The following is a 24,325-nucleotide window of genomic DNA, read 5'->3' as shown; positions in this document are numbered from 1 at the left end:
TCTCAGATATATTCATTAAGGGCCAAACACAACCCCCTTCACTCCTGTGGAATGGTAACTTTCTGAACAAATAGTCCCATTGATTTCATTGGAGTTACTCATGGATTCCACATGGCAAAGGATGGCAGAATCCGGCCCAAATTAAAATGTGGATAGGTGACCACTGAACAATGGCTCTTAGTGATCAATATAAATATAATAATAAATTAAACAAATACCCATGTTCCCTGTTTCAGTTGACCTATTCTGCTAAAGAGTTCCATGAACACCTATGCTGCTATACAAATAAATAAATAAACAGTGAACAAGCAAACAAGGAGCTGTAGCCTTAAGTCACTTTAATGAGAATGAAGAGCCCATACCTTTAATTTCATTTTATTCTCCAAATCAAATGAATTTTACATTGTCATTTATATCAGAAACTCAGTAACACCTAGTATAATCATACTGTTTGTATGTATCACTTCTTCTGTGATACTATGTAGTTCTAGAACTTCGGCCTGAAAACAGCTTGCTTGTTCTGAGTAAGTCAGTCTGTATCCTTTTCTCTTCACATTGGCACTCTGCTCTGGATGCATTTCACTCATCTTACACTCACTTTGGACACTGATTACACCAGCTGCAAGGCAGAGAAGAATTAGGCCCCATTGTGTGAATGTCTCTCAATGGGAGCATTTTGCTGAGCATCTGAGGATCATAGTATTAAGAATGGAAAAAGAACATACTAACGCTAAACCATTGTTTGTCATCGTGCATTTTGTAACTTGTTCTCGCTAAGCAAGACAGTTACCTAATTTATTCAGTGAGCGGTTGGGAAATGTACAGGATGCAAGTCAATGGCTTATGACAACATTTACAAAATTTCATAATGGATTTCCCTCGATATCTTCCTGGTTACCATGCTTTACCCAGTCAGCCGTCTATATCCGTTTATGCACATTACGGCCAGTCACGTTTGTCATCATTTTACTTTTGCACATTAATTTACAAAATTTCCATCACAATTCCCTTTTCAAATCTTTATTTTAATATAAATGTATCATGCATGTGAGGTCCATGAAGAATGTCTAATCTATGGTATAGACTTAGATTGGTGAAGGGAAATCATGTGAGGATGGGGGTGGAAAGCCTTCTCTAAACAGTCAGCTGCCTCTGCGCTTGGCTCATATAGGTGGTTGGCCAAGCAAGTGCTCCATAGAGACTCTGGCAGCTGGCCCCCAACTTGTAGTGAGATGTACATCAGGGTGGGTGTGTGGATAAGTGTTCACTATGAAAATGCACTTTTAGGATAGCTATTCTCTGGGTTATATAGAGGGGATGCCTGTAGTACTGAAGCAACAGTAATTACTTTCCTACAGTCAATAGCAAGCACGGTGTGTGTATGTGTGTGTGTATACATAATACACCCAATCTATATATTCTATGTAATGTGAATGAACAGTCATGTTTTGACTCATATCACATCTTGTATCTGGTCTGATCCCAAAGCTGAATGTTTTCTTTGAAAGTTTAAGGAAAACCTCTTCTCCCTCTTCTGTGTTCTGTGACAGTTTTCTGCAAGTCTGCTTAGCAGGTCAATAGAATATCAGGTTACATTGTGAGGGTGGTCTCTAAGAGGTAAGAGGAAGGGCCAGATCCTCAGCTAATGCATATCAGTATAGCTGCATTTACTTCCTGGAGCTACACCATTATACATCAGCTGAGGACCTGGCCCAGAAAGTTGTTATTTTCTGCTTTAAAAACTGAAAGTTTAAAAAATTTCAGAATACTGCAGAATACAGAACAGAATGTAGAAGGACCCTACAGTTGTGGGGTTCGTTATCTTTTTTTGCATGCCCACACATATCTAATTTCTTTCTGTCTAGGTTCTTACATGGTTTCCTATCACGATGGTATCTGAGTCCATAATTATAAGTGCATCTATCAAGATACATTTCTCTCACTACTCCTTCTCCTCCCCCCTCTTCTAGTCAGTGGGGACTGGACTTTGTTTATTTTGTGTTGCTGTTGTTCTAAAATGTCACATTGCGGGCAGGTTAAGGCAAAGAAAAATGGTGCTTTGCATTTAGCTTTGAAATATCTGAGCTCTGTGGTCAAACTGATCTCTCCGAGAGTAAACTTCATAGGCTAGTTGTAGAGACAGCTCTGTCTCCTCTCCACACAAGTTTCAGCTACTGCCACCAAAGAGGTTATTTTTAGGGCAGCTAGTAGGGAGGTGAGTGGATGCTCTTTACAGAATGTGTTTCAGTGACACAGTTACAGGTTTATGTAAATTTTCCTACCAGCAACCCCTGTGCCTGTCCCCAGACAAGGAGAATGTGCGTGGTATCACAAAGGGCTTTGTTTAGAGCCTGGACCCTGAAGTCAACAGGAGTCTTTCCACTGACCTCAGTGAGCTTTTGATCACTTCCTTCAAACTCTGCTATAATCTTAGTAGGCACCAACTGTCTGTGCTCTGAAGTGATCTTTCAGTCATTTAGAATCATCATTCTGATTCCCTCCCCTCCCCATCCACAGACCCACTCCTGCCAAACCTAGCAAAGGGGCTATTCACATGCAACTAGTCAGACGTCAGCTGTGTCTGCTATTCTGGTGCAGGGGAAGGAAGGATAATTTCATCAGAATGCTTCTACAGGACCTGACATTCCAATGCCATGCACCTTGTGCAGTCTCACAAACTTGTGCAACATGAGCGTAAAATGCTAGTACTGTTATTAGGCAGTGTTTTACATCCACTCTGTACTTGCTTTGCCCAGGTGTACATGACAGCACAAGGGGAAGATAGTGTCTATTCTGTACAGTAATATAGCTTGTAAAGTGCACAGAACTGTGGACCATAACTAGTCTATCTCTTGTTTCTGCCTCTGAAATTTATACAGTTAGGTAGAGAATGAAGGGATTCCTCTTGCTTCCACTCCAATCTGAAGCAAGCCTTACCTTATACCCTTTTGGACTTGGTTGAAGCAAGTTTTGTCTTCTATATTTATTTAGGATTATAGCTGATCTAGCTTTATGTTAAAGCTAGAAGACATTTTGTTGTTTCATTCTGTTTTCAAATATGCTTCACCTATGTGGTGCTTGAACCTCCACCTATATAAAGTGTGAGACCGTACAGAATCATGAATATATTTTCCCTATTTGTTCAAACTGCTTAATAAAGTCCTTATGAGCTTGTTTGCAGGATACACTGATATTATTAATTTTCAGAGCTCAAAAGGTACATATGAAATAACATGGCCAATCTGATCTGAGCTAAAATATTTCACTGTAAAGCTATTGTACTCTAGCACTGTATCACACCAATAGTTTCCCTTCTTATAAATTTTTCTTGAAATCCCGGCCCCCGGTGTAGTCAATGCCAGAGATTTCAGTGGGACCAGGATTTTACCCTTTATATGTGTTCTTGACGTAGAGAGAGATGCTGCAAACACTTACATAAATAAGTTTGCCCACAGGAGTGGACTCATTACTCACATGACTAGTCCCTTAGAAGGTGAAATATTCATTTGCATAAGTGTTTGCACGATCATGTCTGTAGCGTGGGCAGATATTAAGCAAGCTTCCCAGTGCTGCTTTTTTCTCCTATGGGGTTTTGAGCAGCACTCCGTAAGGGGAATACTGATGAGAGAAAAGAAAATACAAAATAAAGGTGCAATAAGCATTAGTGCCCAGAATAATTCAAGTCATAATTAGAACTTCTGTAGACTAAGGTCTGCAGTGTAGAGATTGTTCAGAGTTAATGAATATTAACTAGGGTTTATCCTTGAGTAGTAGAAATTCAGCTTTTTAATGTTGGTTCAAAGGTATAGCCTGATATGGTTGTGGAAATAGCAAGTTTTTATATGGTTTTTTTTTCAAAATGTTGAGTGCATAAATGAGCCCCTGCTCATGTCACGGATGCTAATTTTCACAACCATGACTGAAGTGGTGTTCGTTTTCATTTGCATTTCATTCTAACAGTGATGAGGGGTGATGAACTGATGAGAAGTACTACCTGCTATTCAAATTTATGCTCATAGGCAAAAGGGACACACAGTTCTGTCATTAAAGGTCTTTACTGTGTTGCCTCTTGTGGAAAGACTGTTTGTCAAAATACATTTGAACTCTGTAAAGTTACCAGAAAGAGAGGACATCTGGGATGTAATTTTAAGGATTTGGCTTACAGTGGGCCTTATCAAAAAAGGCTCATGTAAAAAGTATACTAGAAATAACCAAATACATAAATGTGTATACAGAAGATTCCAGATGACATTTCAGAGGAATATTTCTTGTTTCCCTCAGGCTTTATAAAACCTAGAACAAGGTTAGAGGGAACCATTGGTGATTTTTTTTTCTTGCTTGCATGGAAGGCTCCACAGCCAAAGCCTTACTTCTTTTAGCTCTAATTTTTGTCGGGCATTGGTATAAGTACCTTTTTTCACAGCCCACAGAGCTTTTTTTTTTTTTTTTGTCTTTCATCGGAGGAATATTTAGCAAGTTGTTTTCCATGATGTTTGTCCAGGAGCAAGATGGGCTTTGAAACCCTGAGGTACTATTCTCTCCCCACAGGGTAAGACTCCAGGAGTTACTCTGATCCTATGATGAGATAATAAGGCGCTGGTATGTCCAACATTCCCATGTGGATGCTCCAGTCAGAATGTCCATGTCACATGCCTGGATGCTCTAAAGGGGCCATATTTGAAAACTGGGTTCTCCATCAAACATACACATGTGCACACACTCATAAGCACAGGGCGGGGCAGATACTCAGCTGATGTAAAAGGGCTAGCTTTACTGAAGTCCATGGATTTACACCAGCTAAAGATCTGCCCCAATATCTGTTTTTCTTTCATTAATTGTATAGAGCATTTGACTAATTGCAATATTGTATTTTCAGGTAACGCCAAATACCTCTGAAACAAATGTGAATAAGGTGTCTGATACCTGGAAAGTAATTACTTGGAAAAGGATTGTCTGTTTTGGGGAAGCAGATGATGTGGTTTACAGTTTGTCGTATATGACAACACTCTGCCAGTAATCTGTGTCAGAATATTCATAGTTCAGTTATCAGATCTGAAGTAATTGATGGCCAAGTTTAAGCAAGGATGGAATAGTATGAATGTATTAGCTAAAGACACCATCCGTTATTGTACGTACTGATTTGGCATCATGAGCTGATAAAAATGTTTCATGACTATGCTGTGCATTGTCTCTCTGCATTGGATCTGCCCTCTTCAAGTCAAGAAGAGAAACTAGTGTGCGATAAGTAGTGTAACTGCATCAATCCATATTCAGCTGTGCAGAGTTTGCTAGCACACAAGATGTTATCGTTTGCATTTCCTAGCTAGAAGTGAGCTAATTAAGAGACTTCATTTTGGGGTCTGAATCCCCATGGACTAGGGAGAGAGTCTCCATGTGACTAATAGTGTTAATTCTCCTACATAATTGACTCAAGTGGTATGAAACCACTCCTGGGCCTGTGACTGATTGTTTGGGCTGGAATGACAGGTGATACCAGTGGTAGCAAATCAAATGGTTCTGGTCACTCTGTCCTCACATCATCTCCTTAACTGTGGTTTTTGAAAGCGGAGCGAGGAAGAGGAAGAAGGGACAGCGGGGCTGCTTTGGCTACTAATAGCAGTATTATTGTTTTTATCAAACTGGCAACATCAGCATTTTTGCTGTGGACCAAGACATAGATGAGCTGACGTGCATTCTCAAGGTTGTATCAACAACACAGCAAAAACAATCAGTAGTACAAAAATGAATGAAGGCTATAGAAATATATGGGGATGGTGGGGCGTGTTGTAAGAGGTGGAAGGTTTATCACCAGATGCCAGATTGTCTCTCAGAGGGGCAACCTGGAATATTTCCCATTTCATTTACCTTTTCTCTTTCTTCATCTCTTCTTCCCTTCTAGAAGCATTATTATTATTCTTCCTCCTCCTGAGATTGATCACTAAAGTTCAGAGTCTAGCAAAAATGCTGGAGATTTAAAGCTTCTGCTGTCACCAATGCTGCTGCTCTAGCTGCTTATATTATTTTACATAATATACCCCATCCTGCCAATTCTGTAGCTTTTGTTACTCTGCATTTTTCCTTGGTTTGTTCTGTGGATGGGGAGAAAAAGGAAAGGGGGGTTGAATACAATATAATTTGACTATAAGAAGGGCTGGCCCCTGGCCTTCGCACATCATTCACATTTGAATTGAAACAAAATATCTTTTTTTAAAAGATCAGTTGCCATCTTCTGATTAAACACCACTCCTAACAGGTGGAACAGCTCTTTAGGATGGGGTGTTGAGTCAGAGCCTGCTCCTCTCCTCTAGCAGTGACTCTCCACTGCTGGGGGGTGTGCCACACCCAGCATGGTGCAGACAGGCCAGCCCTCATTCTACACTGAAGAAGAAATATGGAGGGACCTCCTGATGCCGTACAGCATCATGTCACCTTTATGGAGAAGCCAAGCAATCCACCACCTTTTCTCTTCATTCATGCCTGAGTCATATTCTCATCTTCATGAGAACAACGAGGCAGTCCCACTCTCCCATCCTGTACTGGTCTCACTTACAGCTTCATGAGCTAACTGGATGGCCTGGTCACCTATCTGGTGCGGAAGGAAGCAGAAATTCCCTCTATTGGGTCTTGCTGATCTCATTTAAAAGGTGTTCCAGGATTAATGCTTTGGAATACTCAATGGTAGGGTGAGATGATCCTAGAGCATGGAATACTATGTTGGATTTTTTTTTTGAGGACTTCTTTTGCTTTCCTGAACCTGAAATATTATTGTAGGAGTGCCACCCAACAGAATGGTCATGGTTAAACGAAGGGAAAACTACAAACAAGAGACTGTTCTCTTCTCATTATGTTTGAGACAGAGATTTGTCACAGACAGTTATCCTGGGTAGTGAGATGAAGAAATCAACTTCACTTAGCAACAGCACAACAACAAAAAATAAATGTGCGAAGCTGAGATGACAGGGTGGTTGAGAGAGCTGAAGGAACTCGCTGGGTCAACTCCCTGCTGCGTTGCACCATATGTTGCCAGCTGCACCTGTGGAAAGTGGGTGTTCAGCTTTATCACTCCTGAATTGCACCCAATCTGCACTGCTAAGCTGTTTCATTTTGCAAAAGAGAGTTGCTGGCTGGTTCTGAGAGATGAGGTGTAAGGTAAAAAGGAGTGTGGCTGAGAGCCAAAAAGAGGCACAGTTAACAAAAATCTATACTGAACTGAGTGACTCAGAGCCTGGGTAAAGCTGGTGTAAGTGGCTAATCTAAACCAGAGGAACCACGAGGGGGGCTCTAATCACAAGTGCAAAGCTGGACTTTGCTGACATCCCCTAGTGAGACATGTTCTTCTTCAAGCTCTCATCTCTGTAATTACTTCTTTTGTACAAGATTATTGCCTGTCACACAGACCATGTGCAATATTGGAGGACCATGGATGCAGCATATGAAAGTCACATAAGACTTGTGCAGACAGCAGATGTGAATGAGGAGAAAAAGAGGCAATGCAGCTAAGCAAATTATTGGTTAATAAATCAGTGTCCCTCCACACCCAGTCAGTGCATGGCAATAGTGTGCAAGGGTCTTGCCAGGCGAATACCTGAGTGCTGCACTAACACATGCTTTAGGGAACTTTGCAGTGTCTGTGGCATGTGAGAGCTTTCTCAGAGGGGCATTGTTTCTCTGCAGGTTGCACAGCAAGTGCTTTTGTAGCTTCTCTGCTCATTTTCACATACAGACAAATAAGATCCTTTCTGCCCTCATGTTACTCCCCAAATTCCCTGAGCAGCAGTGACAGGATCATCAGTTCAAGGCTTACAAGACCCCTTTGAGTGACTGCAGCAGAGGTGAGAGACTGAACAGGGGTGTGTATGGTTACTAGACCCATACCTTTGGCTCCACCCATTACCCAAGAGAGCTCCTGTGTGTATCTGGTGTAAAAACTACTGGAAAGAATCAGGATGGTGTAACTAATTCAATTAGACTAGACTTTCTCATGAGACTGCAGCTGTAGTACTTAGTTTATTACAAGCTGCCCAGAATCAAACCTATTGCATCTTTCATGCCAAGAAATGTTCCTAGGCAGTGCTAAATTACTAGGATGCTATTAGCTGGATGTTCTTTCTGAGCCTACTTAATGATCCAAAGCCTAACACGTAGTGTATGAACTCCAGTTCCCAATGATCAGTGTCCAAAGCATGTTATCACGTGCATACATGTACCACATACAATTAGTGTATCACTGAACCCTATGCCATTACAATGAAACATAATCTGGCCTGCACTATACAGTAGTCAAATACTAGCCTTCAGTAGCAAAGTGTAGTCTTTTTTTTTGGTTTGTTTCATCATTTTCATAGGTAAAATAATGAAAATCGATTGCCATATAGATTTGCGATAACTCTAACCTTAACAGTGACTGATAATAAATATTGGTCCAAATTCTGCCCTCAAACCCATAAAAGTGGTTTCAGCTAATGTTGCTAAAGATTTATTAATAAAATTGTACTCAGTAGGTTTGAGTGGATATAATCAAAGGACAAATTTGGCTTGTTGGTTGGATATATTTCAATATATCTTATCCTTCAGTTGTTTTAGGCTCTGATCTTTAAATGAGCTCCATCCAAGCCCTGGGGTCTGACCGTGTAACATTCTTTGCAGGATTGGGCCCTTCATTAGCAGTGACTAAAGTCTTTTGTTTGATTATGCTTTACAGTTACTTTTTGTGTCTCAATAAACAGGTTCTAATTATAATTATTTGTCATAACAGACTACTAACAAGTCTCCATTAATGCATAAATTTCAAAACAATACTATTAACAAATCAATTAACTTGGAATTCTCCTATACATTAAGTACCTTTATAGACTTACAATCTGCTTTTATAGCCAGCAGTGAACTAGAAACAGAGATCCAATAATATCTGAAATAAATTTCCCCACCTTGTACCCAAAGGTTGAAAGATCCCTGGATTCAAATAGACAAAGCCCTTAATCCTACATTTTTTTTTCCAAGCACCAGTCTGAAAAATGCAAACTGCAACATCAGCACTATGCTAGTGGCTTCCAAAATTTCTCCTCCAAAGATCCTAAGAAAAGATTTACTCATTCTTTACTCATTTAGGATCACATATTGTATATTTGCCCCACGTAAAACTGTCACTCTCTTACTTTTTTAAAAAAAAGTTTAGGTTCAAAAATTCTGGTGGCGTTAGAGGCTGTCTGAGATGGGAATGTTTATAAGCTCTATGATATTAACTGCAGCACTCAACCTCGGGTGACATAAAGCATGCAAAAAAGAACTTTCTGTCAGTTTTATTATTTCTAAAAAGGTTCCCCTTGAAGGAGAAGAGTGACCTTGCTCTGCTGAGCTGACATATGCCACTGAATTAATAGCTAAGCTTTGCTGTAGGGGAGCTTGCAGAAACATTACAACTCCAGTTGCTGAGTTTGCTGCAAACATTAATCAGGTGAACCAAAATGATGCTTCAAACACTCATTTAAAAGTAATAAAAACTCTCTTTTCTTTTTTTTTTAAACTTTCTTAGAATTAGCTTATTGTTGGTCATTACCTGTGGTCAAGGATATCGCTGCAGTAAAACCTAGCAGATTGGTTTTAAAAGTTTCTTCACTCTTCTAAAACTGAGCAAGCTTGGAGGACAGTCACCTCTGACAGTGATGACTTAGGGTTACTATTTAATACCAATCCCCACTGAAAGCTTTAGCTGATGGAATATTTTTCTCACAGCTTCCTTCACCATTAAACTATGTTTTGATAACAAGGGATGTAAAGGCCTGATTGTGTTCTCAGTAAAGTCACTGGAGTTTTACTACGGGCTGCATTGGGAGAGGGATCAAGCCAATTTGTCCTGTGCATGAGTGATGTATAGAGTGTGCAAGGAGGTAATTAGGGGTAGCCTGCAAAGTGGGGGGGAATAAGTTGCTTTGGTCCTCCACCGCTCCTGAAAGCATCAAGAAATGATGTCACATATGTAGTATCATTCTGAGGCACAATTTACTCACCTCTTCCTGTTGTGTAGAGTTATATAGGTATTTAATGCCTCTATTCTCTAAGGGCTCAGTCCTAAAAACACTTAAGCGTGTGTGTAATTTTACTAACATGAGAAGTTGCATTGCACTTTGTAGGACCAGGGCCTAGATATGTTTTACATAAAACATTTTTTAAAAGGGAATCCCACTCGATAAATAAATGTAGGGAGGGTTTAAAAATCAAACAAGCTGGTTCTTTTAATATGTGAGAATATTTGAATTGCTCTGGTTCTGAAAAAAAAATACAGGAAAGCAAGGAAGTTCATATTTAAGGATTAGGGACCAAAACCCAGATCCGCAAAGATATTTAGGTTCCTAACTCGCAGTGGATTCTAATTCCCAATGGGAATTAGATACCTAAATAACCTTTGAGGATCTGGGAACTTACGCACCAATACCTTCAAGGATCTGAGCCCAAATCTGAAGTTCTTACCAAGTGTTTAACCAGTCTTTACTCAGGCAACATGCTCCTTGACTTCACGAGACAATTTTGCTGAGGAAGGGGTTCAGGACCTGTCCCTAAATGTTTTTTGCACATGTCTAAATGAAGGGCGAAAAGGGTGATGGTGAGGTAGATTTGCCCATCATGGCAAGTCCTGAACTGTCAATTTCATAGCTCCTGTGAGTTTGTCACACATCCTTAACCTTCCTTTAATGTCATTTTTCTTTCTATGCTTTTGTGTGCTATTCAGAATAGTTTTTAATGAATCAGCAGAGAAATAATTGTCAGAATTCCATAATTATTACAAATACATGTGGGTGCACTGCATGCACAGTGTTGGCACTGCATGCACAGTGTTGGCCAGACTGACAGGTTTTTCTGGATGGGAGCTGTGTGGTGCTAAGTACTTTTCAAAATCTGCGTGTAGGTGCTATTTAAAGTTCAGGATCTATGTGTGCCTTTTTTAGAAAAAGAAAAGGCAGCCTCCCCTCCACCCCCCCCATTTGTAAATCATAGTTGTAAAAAGCCAGGCTACTTCTGAGGTAAATGTTGCTACAACAAGGAGTGTTTTCTGGCCTCACAAATGTGTTATAACTTATTTAAAACATTTTTTGCAAAGTGAAATTTGCTATTAGTTTAGTCTTTCCCATGTCCTTGGCATTAGCCTGTAGGAAGATGGGCCCCAATCCTGCAAGCTCTTATGCCCCTGTTTAACTTTAGAAACATAAGAAGCCCTGTGGAGTGAATGGAGTTGTTCACATGCACGTAGTAGTTGCAGGACCAAAGTCATAGACCAGTGATACTCAGACTGAGGCTCGGGAGCCACAAGTGGCTCTTTAATGTCTCTCCTGCGACTCTTTGGAGCAAACGATATTAAAACACTGTGTGGTTTCATTATTAACCAATCTAAGTTATTAATCAAACAGGATGCTTTTACTGTGTTATTAACCAATTGTAGAATACTCAGTCAGTCATTTTGTTGTGAGAATATATATAAATATATAGTAAATGAAACAATAAATGTACACTACTGTGGCTCTTTTAGGTAATGTTGATCGCTAGTTTGGCTCCTGAGCCACTGAGATCTGAGTATCACTCACATAGACTCTAAACAACTGAAAAATAAAGTTTTTAATAGAAACTCTGACAACACTGCTGCCAGGTGCTACGTGTTTCACTGTACATTTTGGTGAAGGCTCTAGAGGTTTATGTGGGTGTTAGATAGACATGCTAATATAACAGCTGTTCAACATTTGCTTTAAAGAGCAATGTTAGCTGAGCTGTAGAAGTGTTAAATATAATTAACACACTACTTTATACAGCTGTTTATTTTCTAGTGATTTTTCCATCATTAAAGTTACTGTTTGCCCTGATGTTTCCCGGTGACAGCTTTGTTGAACAACCTCTTTGTCTTTCTTCCCCTCAGCCTGCCACCCCCATGCGATCACTGAATACCAGAGCATACTGACAGAGTCTTATAGAGTAATTTTTAAACCAGTTAAAATGCCATTTTAGTAGCTTGCCCCAGCTGAGTTAGTGAGAACAAGCTGTGTCATTTTTGTTACTTTGCCTGGTAAGGTACAAGATTTAACAATGTTTTGTTTTTTAAATAGACTACAAGGTTATATTAATAGTCAGATATTCTGTATATGTAATTAATGTGTAAATGGGCCAAATCCTGTGAAGTATGGTGGGCCTTTTGTCTCCTCTCTTAGCTCTTCGTTATACTTGTTTATGATTGTTTCTGAATCAGATGTTCGAATTCTTACACTTTATACAGAAGTGAGAAACTTCTTCATATAGAACAGCCCTAAACTTCAAATATGATAGCTTGCTATCAGGCCAGTTAAAAGACTATTTCCTGTGATCTATTAAAGAATTAAGATGGGCTGGCTAATAGTTATCTCTAGCTCTCTGTTTCATCTCCATAGTGACTGACACTGGATCCCTTGTTCTGAGGGACTAGAAGTATCATGGAATGGATGTATTCAGCCCCACCCTATGTAGGTGAACTTTGCCCAGCTCTACTTATCTCCATTGATCAAGCAGACATATTCTATCCTCTTGGATGTTCCTGTGGCTTCTTTCCCTGCAGTGAGGAAAGAGCAGGGACAGCCTAGAAACATATCACAAAGGAATAATCCTTAGTGGGGGGTGAAGAGAAAAAGAACAGAAAGAAAATGTTGGGCCAGATCCTCAACTGATGTAAATCAGTGTAGTTTGCTTGAAATCACTAATCATGCTGATTTCCACCAGCTGAGGATCTGGCCCCATTATCTGAAGTACGAACAGCCTGTCAAAGACCTGAAACAGTTACCTTAAGCAATTTATAGCTATACAGTATAAATTGTAGACGGGGACAAGTGAAAACTGGAGCTGAAAATGAGTGGAGGAATTTCAAACAAGGCGACATTTACCCCTGTGCAGAGAGCCAGCATGAAGCCTCTGCACCTCTTACCTCCCACTTAAACAGTATATTGAATGGGACTTTGGTGATGCACAGAGATTGTGCTGGCATTCTATACTAGGGGCTGCTACTCAGCAGGTAGAAATTGTGAATGTCCGTTGGAGATATGACCAGGCTGAATTTCACCCATAATCAATATTTACTAAGGCAACCACTGTCACTTGTGGCACATAGGCTAGCTTTTGAGATACAGAAGACTCAGACTAATTTGTCAATAAGAAGTATCAGTCTTGTACTCTAATTAGGAAATATATAGTTTATAATAGGAAGACAAAGTATCCCATAGATTTTAGTGTCTGTTGTTTTCCATTTGTACGCCAAACATTTTGGTTTGTTTTCTATTCTTTGCCCTTCTTTTAAACTTCATTGAAGATTTTAAGAATAACTCACAGGCAAGTAAAAATGTGATCAAAATAAAAATAAATGTGTCTTTTCACAGCTTTAAAGGGGTTATTTAAAAAATCCCAAATTTCTGGGAATGAAAGAAGCAGCAGAGGATAGACGAGTCATTAAAAATAATTGGATATCTTTGCCTTTTCGCGTTATGTTTATTGGATACTAGAGCGCAAATGGAACGGAACCCAGCAATGTTCCCTTACTGAATCTAAATAAATGATACGGTCCTTCTGTGGAAAAATAAGGGTGTTTTTTTCACATGCCTGCATTAGATTTCATTGTGCAAATTCACATTTGCTTAATGCACCCATCAGTAACTCTTGTGTGAATCCAGCCAGCAAAATCACTTAGTTTTATAAGATATAATCAATGACATATTTTCATCTAGTAGATTTGCATTTGCTTTAAGATCTTCCCTTCACCTGGAAATGAGGCCTACAGATTATGACTATGCCTTCACAAAATAGGTGTTCCCTGACACTAATGTGGTGACTGACAATACCAAAAGTAATAGCCTTGTTCCCCTCCGAGCCCAGGGCTCCTAAATCTGCTTTTCTTTATCGGTATAATGGGGTTGAATACATTTTAAAAGGTGGTAGCTATTGATTACTTAATGGAAAAAGTTAGTATGGGAGAATTGCTGAAGCAGCCCTATTTAGTGCTCTTCTGTGCAACAAGACCATTATCTGGAACGGTGGAAATCATCCTGTAACCCTTATTAATATTTAATAGCTCTGAAGCAACACTGAAGTATACTACAAAATAGCCCAAGGCGTCTGTCCAGATAGGATATAAGGTTGTTTCAAGGCTCTAAAAAGAATAACTGATTTCCCTGTGCTCAAGTTGTTTATGAGTAAGAGCAACAATAAACCCTTTTCCTCTGTTCTTTTTTAGACTATCTGAAGCACATCAGCACTTTAATATACAGTTATTCCTAGTAGGCAGCTTGAAATGATGGAATGCTACAGAAAGGTCACTGTATGTTTAGAGATCACTGCATGAGAATGTTTTATATTTTCCCAATATTGTTGTGATTCCCAGCCTCCCTCTTTCCATCCCTTCCACTCTGCTGAGAGGCATATTTGGCAAGGCTGACAAGTCAGTGAAAGGTGTTAATCCTGTCTAATAGACCCATAATCCTTGGGGCTATGTTTTATATCATACTATTGAGCTAACCCCTTGTCATATGATATTGTTGATCTAGTAAATATAGAAGTTATTTCTGGGAGCTTTAAATAAAATTAAATTGCACAGACTAAATTGTCCTTTAACCAATTCTTAGTAGTTTTCTCCAACAGATTTTCTGATGGATTACAATCAATTAAGAGACACCACAAATAAAAAATAAATGCCTTTTTAAAATGACTAAGTCAGCATTTGAGTTAATGAATATATACAAATATATTTCATGTAATAATTTTGTAAACCACGCTAATGCCAAAACAGTCAAAATGAAATAAACAAAAATAACATAAAAAAACAAGATATCGGGCTAGAAGACTCAACAAATATATGCCACAGAATGTCTTCTCAGGACTAGAACCCTATTACAAACCGAAGATCAGTGAGAGACCAACCTCACATTACTGGGAGAGGTCACTCTGGCTGTAAACTTTTCACTGAAACAATATTTTGGTGAAAAAAAATGTTTTCTGAAAATTTCCCCCAAAACACAGATTGTTTTCTAACCAGCTCCAATAAGAAATAGTTTGTATGTGTTTGGGGAAGAGAGGATTGGGCTTGCAGGGAATTTTTAATCTGAATTGTGTAAAAGGTGATCCTGAATTATTTTTTTCTTTAGAAGAAAATAGAGATTTTAAGACCTGCTATTTTTCTGTAGTTTTCCACTGTCACCTCTTTCTCCCCTCCCTCGTCAACTATTTTTAGTTTAAAAGTGACTGTGTGAGAGAGATACGGGAGCTAAAATGGATAGTGACCCTGTGATTTATGAGCAGGGACAGAATAAGATGGGGTCTTTCCTAGATGGAAATACCCAGGGGAGGTATATGTGTACACAGGATAGTTGGTATCATTTTGATGAGCACCAGCCTTAAGATCACAGTTGCTGACGTTGAATGTCAACTTGTCACCCTGTACAACAGTCAGAAGTATGACAGTTTACTGATGAGACTCTTAGAGGGCTAACTATACCCAGAAAAGGACAATATACAAATACATAGAAGTAAACTGCAGCTTATTAATTATGGGTAGAAAAAGGTACAGATCTGTATCATCACTCAGAAAATTACCATAAGGTTAAATTGTTATTCAGATCTCAACTCCATCAGAGTTGAATGCCATAAGAGTTTCAGATCCCCTGCTTTTAAGAACTCTTCATGAAAGGACATGAGTGGTGTTCAGATAACACATAAATGGGATGATATAAGAACATACACAGCGAGGGTTAGTTCATCAGTCTAGTTCTCGTAAGGCACCCACGACTGTAGTATATGAGTACCTCACAAACACATGAATTTATCCTCATGGTAGCATTATTCGTATTTTATAAATCAAGCACTGTGGCATGACGAGAATAAGGATGGTATTTTCAAAAGTCCTTTTCAAAGGGATGGTATTTTCAAATTCTTCTCCTACTGAAGTAAATGAGAGTTTTCCTGTTAACTTCATGTAAACTGAGTTATTCCAATGTGTAACATTTTTTGGAAATACCACCTGAAGGAATTTACCCAAGGTGACAAAGGGAGTTTGTGCCAGACCTAAATATTGAACACTGGGTTTCTGAATCCCAGTCCAGTGCCTTAATCACCCTTCATTTTGCTTACACATCATTCAAGGGAAACCTCAATCACTTCTGAAGCTTCCTTCTCAAAACTGCAATATATTCAGAGGTATATTTGATGGAGAAGCCTTGGAAGCTCATGAGACTTCAGTAGGCTGGTGGACAAGGCCTCAGACATCACACCTGATAAAGCCTCCTGTAAAGTTATCTTAAAGTTAAAGAAGCTAGAGAGATAGACGGCTGGGGATACCTGTTATGGTTGATGGGAGGGAAATATGACAGGCATTTTAAATACCTGCGGCAGATGGAAAGAGAGAAGGACTGTTAGAATCACCAGATGGAAAGAAAAAGAGAGAACAAGCAATCCATTAGGCAGGCTGAAGTCACAGTGAGGGAGGAATGGATAAATGAATATGAGCAATTCTTTAACCCAGAAGTTTTAAGACATGTAGTTTCTGGAGCAGAATTCCGAAATGTACACTATTCGTGCAGTTTGATATTTACTATTAAGTTTAGTGCATTTCCCTTCCAAATTATGCAAATAGAAGGTTTTGGATACCCAGATACCTACTGAGAAGGGCACACAAAGTATAAAAATAAAATAAAACAAGCAATAATCTTGTGAGTGTATTACAGGTCATTTTCTCTATCTTATATGTAAGAATAGAAATTAGAAGGGTTCGCTCTTGGCTTAGCTTTGAATAACTGTGAAAAACCTAAACTGATCTCTTAAAAGATACTGTTACAAGTCTAGAAACTCTGGCAGTTGATTTATTAGGTTCAGATAAAGGAGCTTCTAACTTGGGTGTTTCAATTTTTGGATGATAAACATTAGACAGCTACCGGACCAGATTATTCTGTGTGCTCAGTACACTTTGGCCACTCAGGCAATGCAAAGTGAAAGGATTCTGTCTGGAAATGGACAGAAGATCATTCTCTTGTGGAGGGGAACTCCCCACTGCTGTAAAGCTGACATAATCTTCAATGCTAACTCCAGTGTCAGCCTTATCCTCAGCATTGGATGTGTGTGGCAGCAATAAGGGGGCACGGTGGAAGCAGAGCAGAGCTTTGATATGCCAGTTCTCCACAATTGTGCCAGTGGTACAAATTAGTGCAGCTTCCTTAGTTGCTGCAATGCCATGGCCAGGCAATACAGGCTTAGGGAGCTGCAACCAGCTCCCTGATATCAACCCATCCCTGCACCGAACAGAGCTCAGAGCTCTGGCACAGGAGGGAAGTGAGTCCGTGTGTGTTTAAAAATTGGGCACCTAAATTAGAGGCTATTTTTGAAAAATGTGGAGCTTACTGATTACTCTGTTTGTTTCACTTGGTTTCGTTATGTTCCCGCACAGAAATATGCGTAAAGGTCTTTATTTGGAACTCTCTCTTAAGGGCCAATTCAATTCCCAGTGAAGCCAGTGAGAGGCTTTCCGTTGCCTCCAGTGGGAACAGAATCTAGCCCAAACTAAAGAGCCTTAAACAGTCTTCAGCTGCAGTTCCCAGTAGGACGGATAAACTGTATAAAGTTAATTGAACAGCTACAGTAATAGAACTGGTGTCCTCCAAAGCACCTACGTTGGTTAATACTAAATGTAAATGGCCTGATTGTGATCTCCCTTACCACCAGAGTAAATGACGATAACTCACTGAAGTCAATGTAAACTACGGATGTGAAACTGGTGTACATGAGCTCCTATAATCATACGCATAATCTAATTCCATGCATTGTTAACAATGTCTTTGATTCAGATTGCTTTGTCTCCAGATATACACTCATATTTTGTCCCTATAGGCACCTCTAAGGCTGTGTCTCTCTCTACTTGAAAATAGCATGTTATGTTCCATTCATAGGCAAAGAAGTTTTAACATAAGAGAGAGAATTTGTATTTGTCTTAATAATGAAAAAGAATATTGTCAATTAACTCAATTTTGTTTGTTTATTTTGTCTTATAGCGCACAAGTAGTTTTGGAAACTTTGACCGTTTTAGGCACCATTCAGTATCAAAGCCAGATGATTCAGTTGAGGTTTGTATGTTGCAATAATCTACTTCTGTTACTCCCTCTCCCTGTGACTGTTGGGGAAACAGTAGGGTTCAGTGGTGTAAAACATGCATTGGTGCGCACTTGCTCACGTGCGTGCTCCTGTTGAAATCAATGGGAACTACTTGCGTGACCGAGTGCTTAGCAACCAGAGTAAGGTTGCACAATCAAGCCCTTAATATTTGCGTAGTGCAAAGGACAGGGTCATTTCTGTTTTAAAAAAAGAAAGGGCAGCTAGAACTCAGGAAAACCTACACTTCAGAGGGCTCCTTCTACAATAGTGGCCTTATGCTAGCATCCTGGAGATGTGGCTTTCTGTCTTCAAGTGTGTTAAGTAAATTCCCACCACTCTCATTTGGATCAGGGATCATAAATAAGGTGAGCATCAATTTGTACAACATTTTCTATATCCCATTTGTGAGTACTTAAGCGAAGTGCAAGCCTGTTGTGTACATATAATTCCCCAGACAGTTCTAAAGCTAGAAGAACTGCTAATAATAACTTTCATGCACCTTACCTGAATCCAAAATATCTCTCTGCAGTCTCTCATTCCATTACATCTGATTTTATTTTCATGAGTAATAATGGTTTGGGGGTTTTTTAAATTTCAAATTAGATATGTGAAGTGGAGACTGTAAGTGACATTGGAGATCCAGGACAAAATAAAATGGCAGGTAATGGAGGAAGCCTGGGAAAGAAGATGCGGGCCATTTCCCTAACCATGAAGAAAAAGATGGGTAAAAAGTACATCAAGGCACTCTCTGAGGACATGGTAAATATGCTTAAAAAAATCTTTGGATTTGTATGATCAATTACATTAGAAATTTTGTGTGTGTTTATTTCATTGTTTTTTGGTAGCATGTTATAAACTAGTATTGATGTACCAGAGTTCAGGTGTATATAACTTAGTGACACATATTGAATTAAAACAGTAGTTACCTCAATTATATATCAATGCTTTCCCTCCACGCCTTTCCTCCCCTGTGTACGCATATTCTCTCTCCCTCTCACATGCACGCACACACGCCTGCGCACAATTTCACCCTCCTAGGGTCCAGGATAGAGAAAAGAGTTTTATACCATTGGGAAAGGGGAAATTTTGCTTTGCCAACAGTGAAAAGACTGTGTGTGCATCCATCCATCCATCCATGAATACAGCCATGCAAGTGAGGGGAAAGCTTCTTAAACACTCCTCACTAACTGTCCATCTGTGTAAGGGCCAGGAAAAATTTGATCCAAAATGAGATACATTGGAATTACCATACTGAATCAGATCAGTGGTCCATTTAGTCTCGTATCCTGTCTCTGACCAAGGCCAATACTAGATGCTTCAGAAGAATTCTCACGGTGGACATTTATGGAATAACCTGCATGCAGGAATTCTTCCTAATCCCTGTTAGGCTTATGTCCTGAAGCAGGAGGGTTTATATCCCTCATACATTTTTATCTTATCTAATGCAACAGCAGATATTCTTATTATATATAAAAATAAATGTAAAATCGTTTTTGAATCTAACTAAACCTTTTTCCTCAATATCTTCTGGCAGTGAGTTCCACATTTTAATCACATACTGTGCATTAAAAATGTATTTTCTTTTATTAGTTTTATATTTGAGTTTCATTTTCATTATGTGTCCAGTTGTTTTTGTATTATGAGAAAGAATAAACAGGAGTGCCACATTTATTTCTGTGTAGTTAAATTAATTCTTCATACAAAAGAAACAGACGACACATACAATCTTCTTTTCCCCTGAAAGTAATACATTCAGTGCTTCTCAACTGATTAACTAGTGCAGGGTGCAATAGAATGGTGTAACTAGCATTCTCCCTGCTGGAAACCAGTCATCCTTGATTTATGTGCATCTGCATGGGAAGAGGAAGTGAGTTTCTAGAGATTAGTCCCACATCAGGGGCCCTGGGCCCACTCCACAAATGTGCTATCACCTTTGATCCACTCTATGAGCCAAATAACGGATGTTTAACATTTTCCTTAGTTTGATGCAATATCCCACAGGGCATATGATATCCAGGTTACATCAGCATGTCACGCTACGTTGACAATGTAATGCAATACGGTAAAGAACCGGCTTCCTTTGGAAATCATCATTGTTCCATTTAGCTATTACATCTGCTTTAAATGAAGTGGTGACTGAAGCATGGGTCATACTTTCTAATCTTTGCAAACTCTATAAGCTATGCTTTGAGAGGTAGCATTTAATAATATAACCTCTAAGGTCCAGTACCCAGGCCTTAGATGATTTTGTGAGGGAAATGGGCCTATGTTAATTTTGTAAAAGCAGAATTTTTGTTATGAGACTTGAACAGCCAACTCAGGGAGTGTGATAGCTGATCATCCACACTCCCATCTGGAAGGCTGGCTCTGGAAAGCCCTGACCTTGATTCTAGCTGAAGAAGGCCAGTAGAGTCCAGGTTCTGGGAAAGCTCTTTGCAAGACATAGCAGTTGCAGCTAATGGTTCCCTTCCTGCTCCTATGGGCTTCCTGAGTATGTGGAAGACGTAGCCTTTTTGAATTAGGCCTCAGATGATTTTGTATTTTCCGCCTGAACTTCTAAAATTAGCAAAGATAACTTACAAAACATGAAAGGTGAAAAACTTTGGGATAGATTTTGGCCCCTGCTCTGGTGAGGCACAGCAGCCAGGAAGTCTCTTATCTGGCTATCTAGGATTTCCCCTTGATAAGCCTCAGATGGATGTAACTGTTGTGCCAGATTCACTACTGTTGTAATTCCACGGAGATCAGGGATGAATTTAGCCAGTGTCCTTTTCTGGAGGGCAGTCACTGGGGAAATTGAGGCACAGAAAGGGTAAGTGACATGTCAATGGTCACAGGGTGAGTAAGTTGTGGAGCTGGGAATTGAACCCTGAATTCCTGATTCCCAGCCCCATGGTATAACCACGAAAAGTGCTTCCTCCCTTGTAATGGTTGGTAGTGAAAGAAGCTTTCTTAAACTGCAACTAAACTATAATAATAGGGTTTTTTAGAATCATTGTGGATAGGCAAAGTAAATGTGCACAAGATATTGCGTGTCAGCTGTGCATATAAAATCTATTTCACTGCATCTAACCACTGATTTTTATTGCTGAAGAATGAAGAAGGAAAAGAAGTCTGCTACTCGCATAGTGACCCTGGGGATGGAACACACATGGAGAAGGTCTGCTTAAAAGCCAGTGACTCCATGGACAGTCTCTATAGTTTGAATAGTGGACAGAGCTCTTCTAGTAAGTACAAAAAAATCATAGTCCTGTTCAGTCTCTTTCTTTATTATTTATTATTGAGTACACCTTGAGTTGTTGGCACTGGGGAACAGAAATTTGATAACACGAGGATTTTTATTCTAGCAGACAAAGCTATAACAAGATCCAACGGCTGGATATTAAAGCTAGAGAAATTCAGATTGGAAGTAATGTGCCGTTTTTTAACCTTAGGTTAATTAGCCTTTGGAACAATTTGCCAAGGCTTTTTCTGGATTCTTTACTGGCAGTTTTTAAATCAGGATGTTTTTCTGAAAGATCTGCTCTAGCTCAAACAGGAGTTAATTCAGGGAAGTCATACAGCCTGTGTTATACAGGCGGTCAGAGGTACGTTAGTACAGTAGTTCCTTCTGGCTTTACCATCTGTGAATCAGACTTTGCCCATTTTCGTAATTAGAACCAAAATTTAACCCCACAATAATTAAACTTGAGCTTTTCAACAAGCCTGACTTCCTGCCTATTGATACAACAGCCTTAAATGTCAGAGCTGGCCCTAGGCCTCTCGCTGCCAGGCCCCATCACCTGTGGAGTGGTGATTGCAGGGTCACCCACATACGAGCCTTCTCTTAGGGTGGCTGGGAACCCACTGCCCCCAGTCTGCAGATGGATTAGCCAAAAGGAGTTACCCAGCCTGACTCTGCTGCTCTGGAGGAGATGGGAGAACCCAGCCAATACAAAGGCAGCAGAGGACCAAGGTCTGCCTCCTTCCCAACCCACCAAAAATCTGCTATTCCCCCCACCAGGTAGCATAAACTGGAGGTTTGGGGAGGCATGTAACTCTCCAAGGGGCAGTGGGGTTCCTGTCTGGCAGCCTCCTGCAGGAGGCTATCTGCTGCCACGCTGTAGGCAAACTGCTCCCCAAAGTCTATACATGATGATGTTGCACTGGTGTCACCACATATATAATCTGATCTGACTGGGTTCTGTAGGCACAGGCCATTTGTACTTAGTGGTTAATCTGGCCCTGAGTTGTAGCTATGCACTTGAACAACCACATCAAGTCAAATGATTTTTATGGTCATTTTCTCTGATGTGATTTGTACAAACTATATGGGAGTTTACTTCCAACACAGTGCTGCTCTTATCTAAAAACATACTTGGATGGGATTTTGCAGAGCTTGCTTCAATTTGCCTGACTTACTCTACTGATGTTTTATTACCCAACTTGGATAAAATGACAGGTAGAAATGTAGATAAGATTAAAATTTCCCTCTGTAATGTAGGTGTGTTGAGGTCCTACTTTATAATATAATAAAATAAAGTAGTTTCTGCAGTATTTGTTTCAGTTTCTCTGAATAAACAGGACAAGTTCAGCAGCTATAATTCCCTACATTGCAGTTTTAAAATACATATTATTAATCTGCAGAGGTAATATTCAAACAAGCTCATAAGTAAAATGAGCAGTCTATTAGCATCAGCATCATAAAGGATTACTGCACAGAATAAATTAAAGGTCTCCAACTTATTTTGTTTAGCCTTTCATAGTACGTTTGATTATTGAATATATTTTTCTTGGAATGTGTGAAAACTCTCTGAGTACAGTCTTTTAATTCTGTGCTTTGCATATTAGCCTCTCCATTTCTACACAAAATTGAATATCTAGTGGTTCAAGGAAGGGGATTTAAATCTTCATTCTCCTCTCCATTAGGTGGAGTGACTAGCTGTTCAGATGGAACCAGCAACAGGGACAGCTTTAGACTTGATGATGAAGTCCCTTACACTGGACCATTCTGTGGACGAGCCAAAGTGCACACCGACTTCACACCGAGTCCTTATGACACTGACTCTCTCAAAATCAAGGTGAGACCATCATCAAAATTGCTTTGTGCAGTAGAGATATCTGAGACATTTGTTAGGGAAGGGGTCTGTTCATTCATTTCTGACTTTTAAGGATATATGACACTTTAAAACAGACACAGTCAGTTTAGCAATACCTTTGTACAGGGCTAGTTCATACAGAGTTGTCAGTCCTACTATTGCAGGGACCCTGAGTCATGGGACTCCACCCTATCACAGTATTTTTGAGTTTGCCCTCTCATCCAGGGTGTGTCCAGACCTTGAGTCTGTCCATTTAAAATACTGCTCCCAAAATCATCTTTCTTGAGTGTTGCTTTGATTATGTTACCCCTGTAAGCTATTCTGCTGACTCCGCCTTCTCCCCTGCATCAAATATAAGCTTCCTACTGTCACCTTTAAACCACTATATGATATAGTCCTGCCCAGTTTATCTATTACTCTATTGTATCCTCAACCTCTGCCTTTGCTTGGTGGTCGTTTTCACCACCAGTTAGTTCATTACTTCCCCAACCACCTCAGTGTTGTTGTCTTTTTTCAAATCAGCTATTTGGTGATCAGATGGCATAACGATGAGGTCATGTACATTTTTCACTATTAAGGCAGCTTGCTTTAAAGTTGTGAGCTGCCTGCTGCTTGGGGCTCAAAACTCGTGAGTACAGCCCATAAAATTTCAGCACCGTTCAATCAAAACACAAACCTTAGCTCTGAGTTGGCTTTGAACCCCAGGCTGAACCTAATCTGGATCCAGATCCAAATCCCCCTCTCAATATGTAGAAATGAGACCTTTCCAAAAGCATAGTGTTTTCGCTTCATGGGGCTGGGGGCAAATATTTCCTTAGCTTTCATTTCATGTGAACAAATAAAAGGAAGTTCTTCTTTACGCAGCGCACAGTCAACTTGTGGAACTCCTTACCTGAGGAGGTTGTGAAGGCTAGGACTATAACAGAGTTTAAAAGAGAAATGGATAAATTCATGGTGGTTAAGTCCATTAATGGCTATTAGCCAGGATGGGTAAGGAATGGTGTCCCTAGCCTCTGTCTGTCAGAGGGTGGAGATGGATGGCAGGAGAGAGATCACTTGATCATTGCCTGTTAGGTTCACTCCCTCTGGGGCCCTGGCATTGGCCACTGTCGGTA

General features: G+C 39.8%; 1 protein-coding gene across 2 annotated transcripts in view; it reads left to right on the top strand.

Annotated features, from left to right (window-relative positions):
- Positions 1-24,325, top strand: part of SAMSN1 (SAM domain, SH3 domain and nuclear localization signals 1) — a 38,045-nt gene that overhangs the window by 1,591 nt on the left and 12,129 nt on the right. The window contains exons 2-5 of one of the 2 annotated variants that reach the window (XM_054016447.1): positions 18,033-18,104; positions 18,736-18,891; positions 21,227-21,359; positions 23,041-23,192. In XM_054016447.1, the coding sequence (XP_053872422.1) occupies positions 18,033-18,104; positions 18,736-18,891; positions 21,227-21,359; positions 23,041-23,192 (513 nt within the window). Of the gene's footprint in view, positions 1-18,032; positions 18,105-18,416; positions 18,498-18,735; positions 18,892-21,226; positions 21,360-23,040; positions 23,193-24,325 lie in introns of those variants that run through there. The other variant, XM_054016448.1, reaches the window with a different exon arrangement.

Source organism: Malaclemys terrapin, chromosome 1 (genome assembly GCF_027887155.1).
Source record: "Malaclemys terrapin pileata isolate rMalTer1 chromosome 1, rMalTer1.hap1, whole genome shotgun sequence".
Classification (NCBI taxonomy): Eukaryota; Metazoa; Chordata; order Testudines; family Emydidae; genus Malaclemys; species Malaclemys terrapin.
Note: the sequence above shows the minus strand (reverse complement) of the source record. Positions and strands in the feature narration are given on the sequence as shown.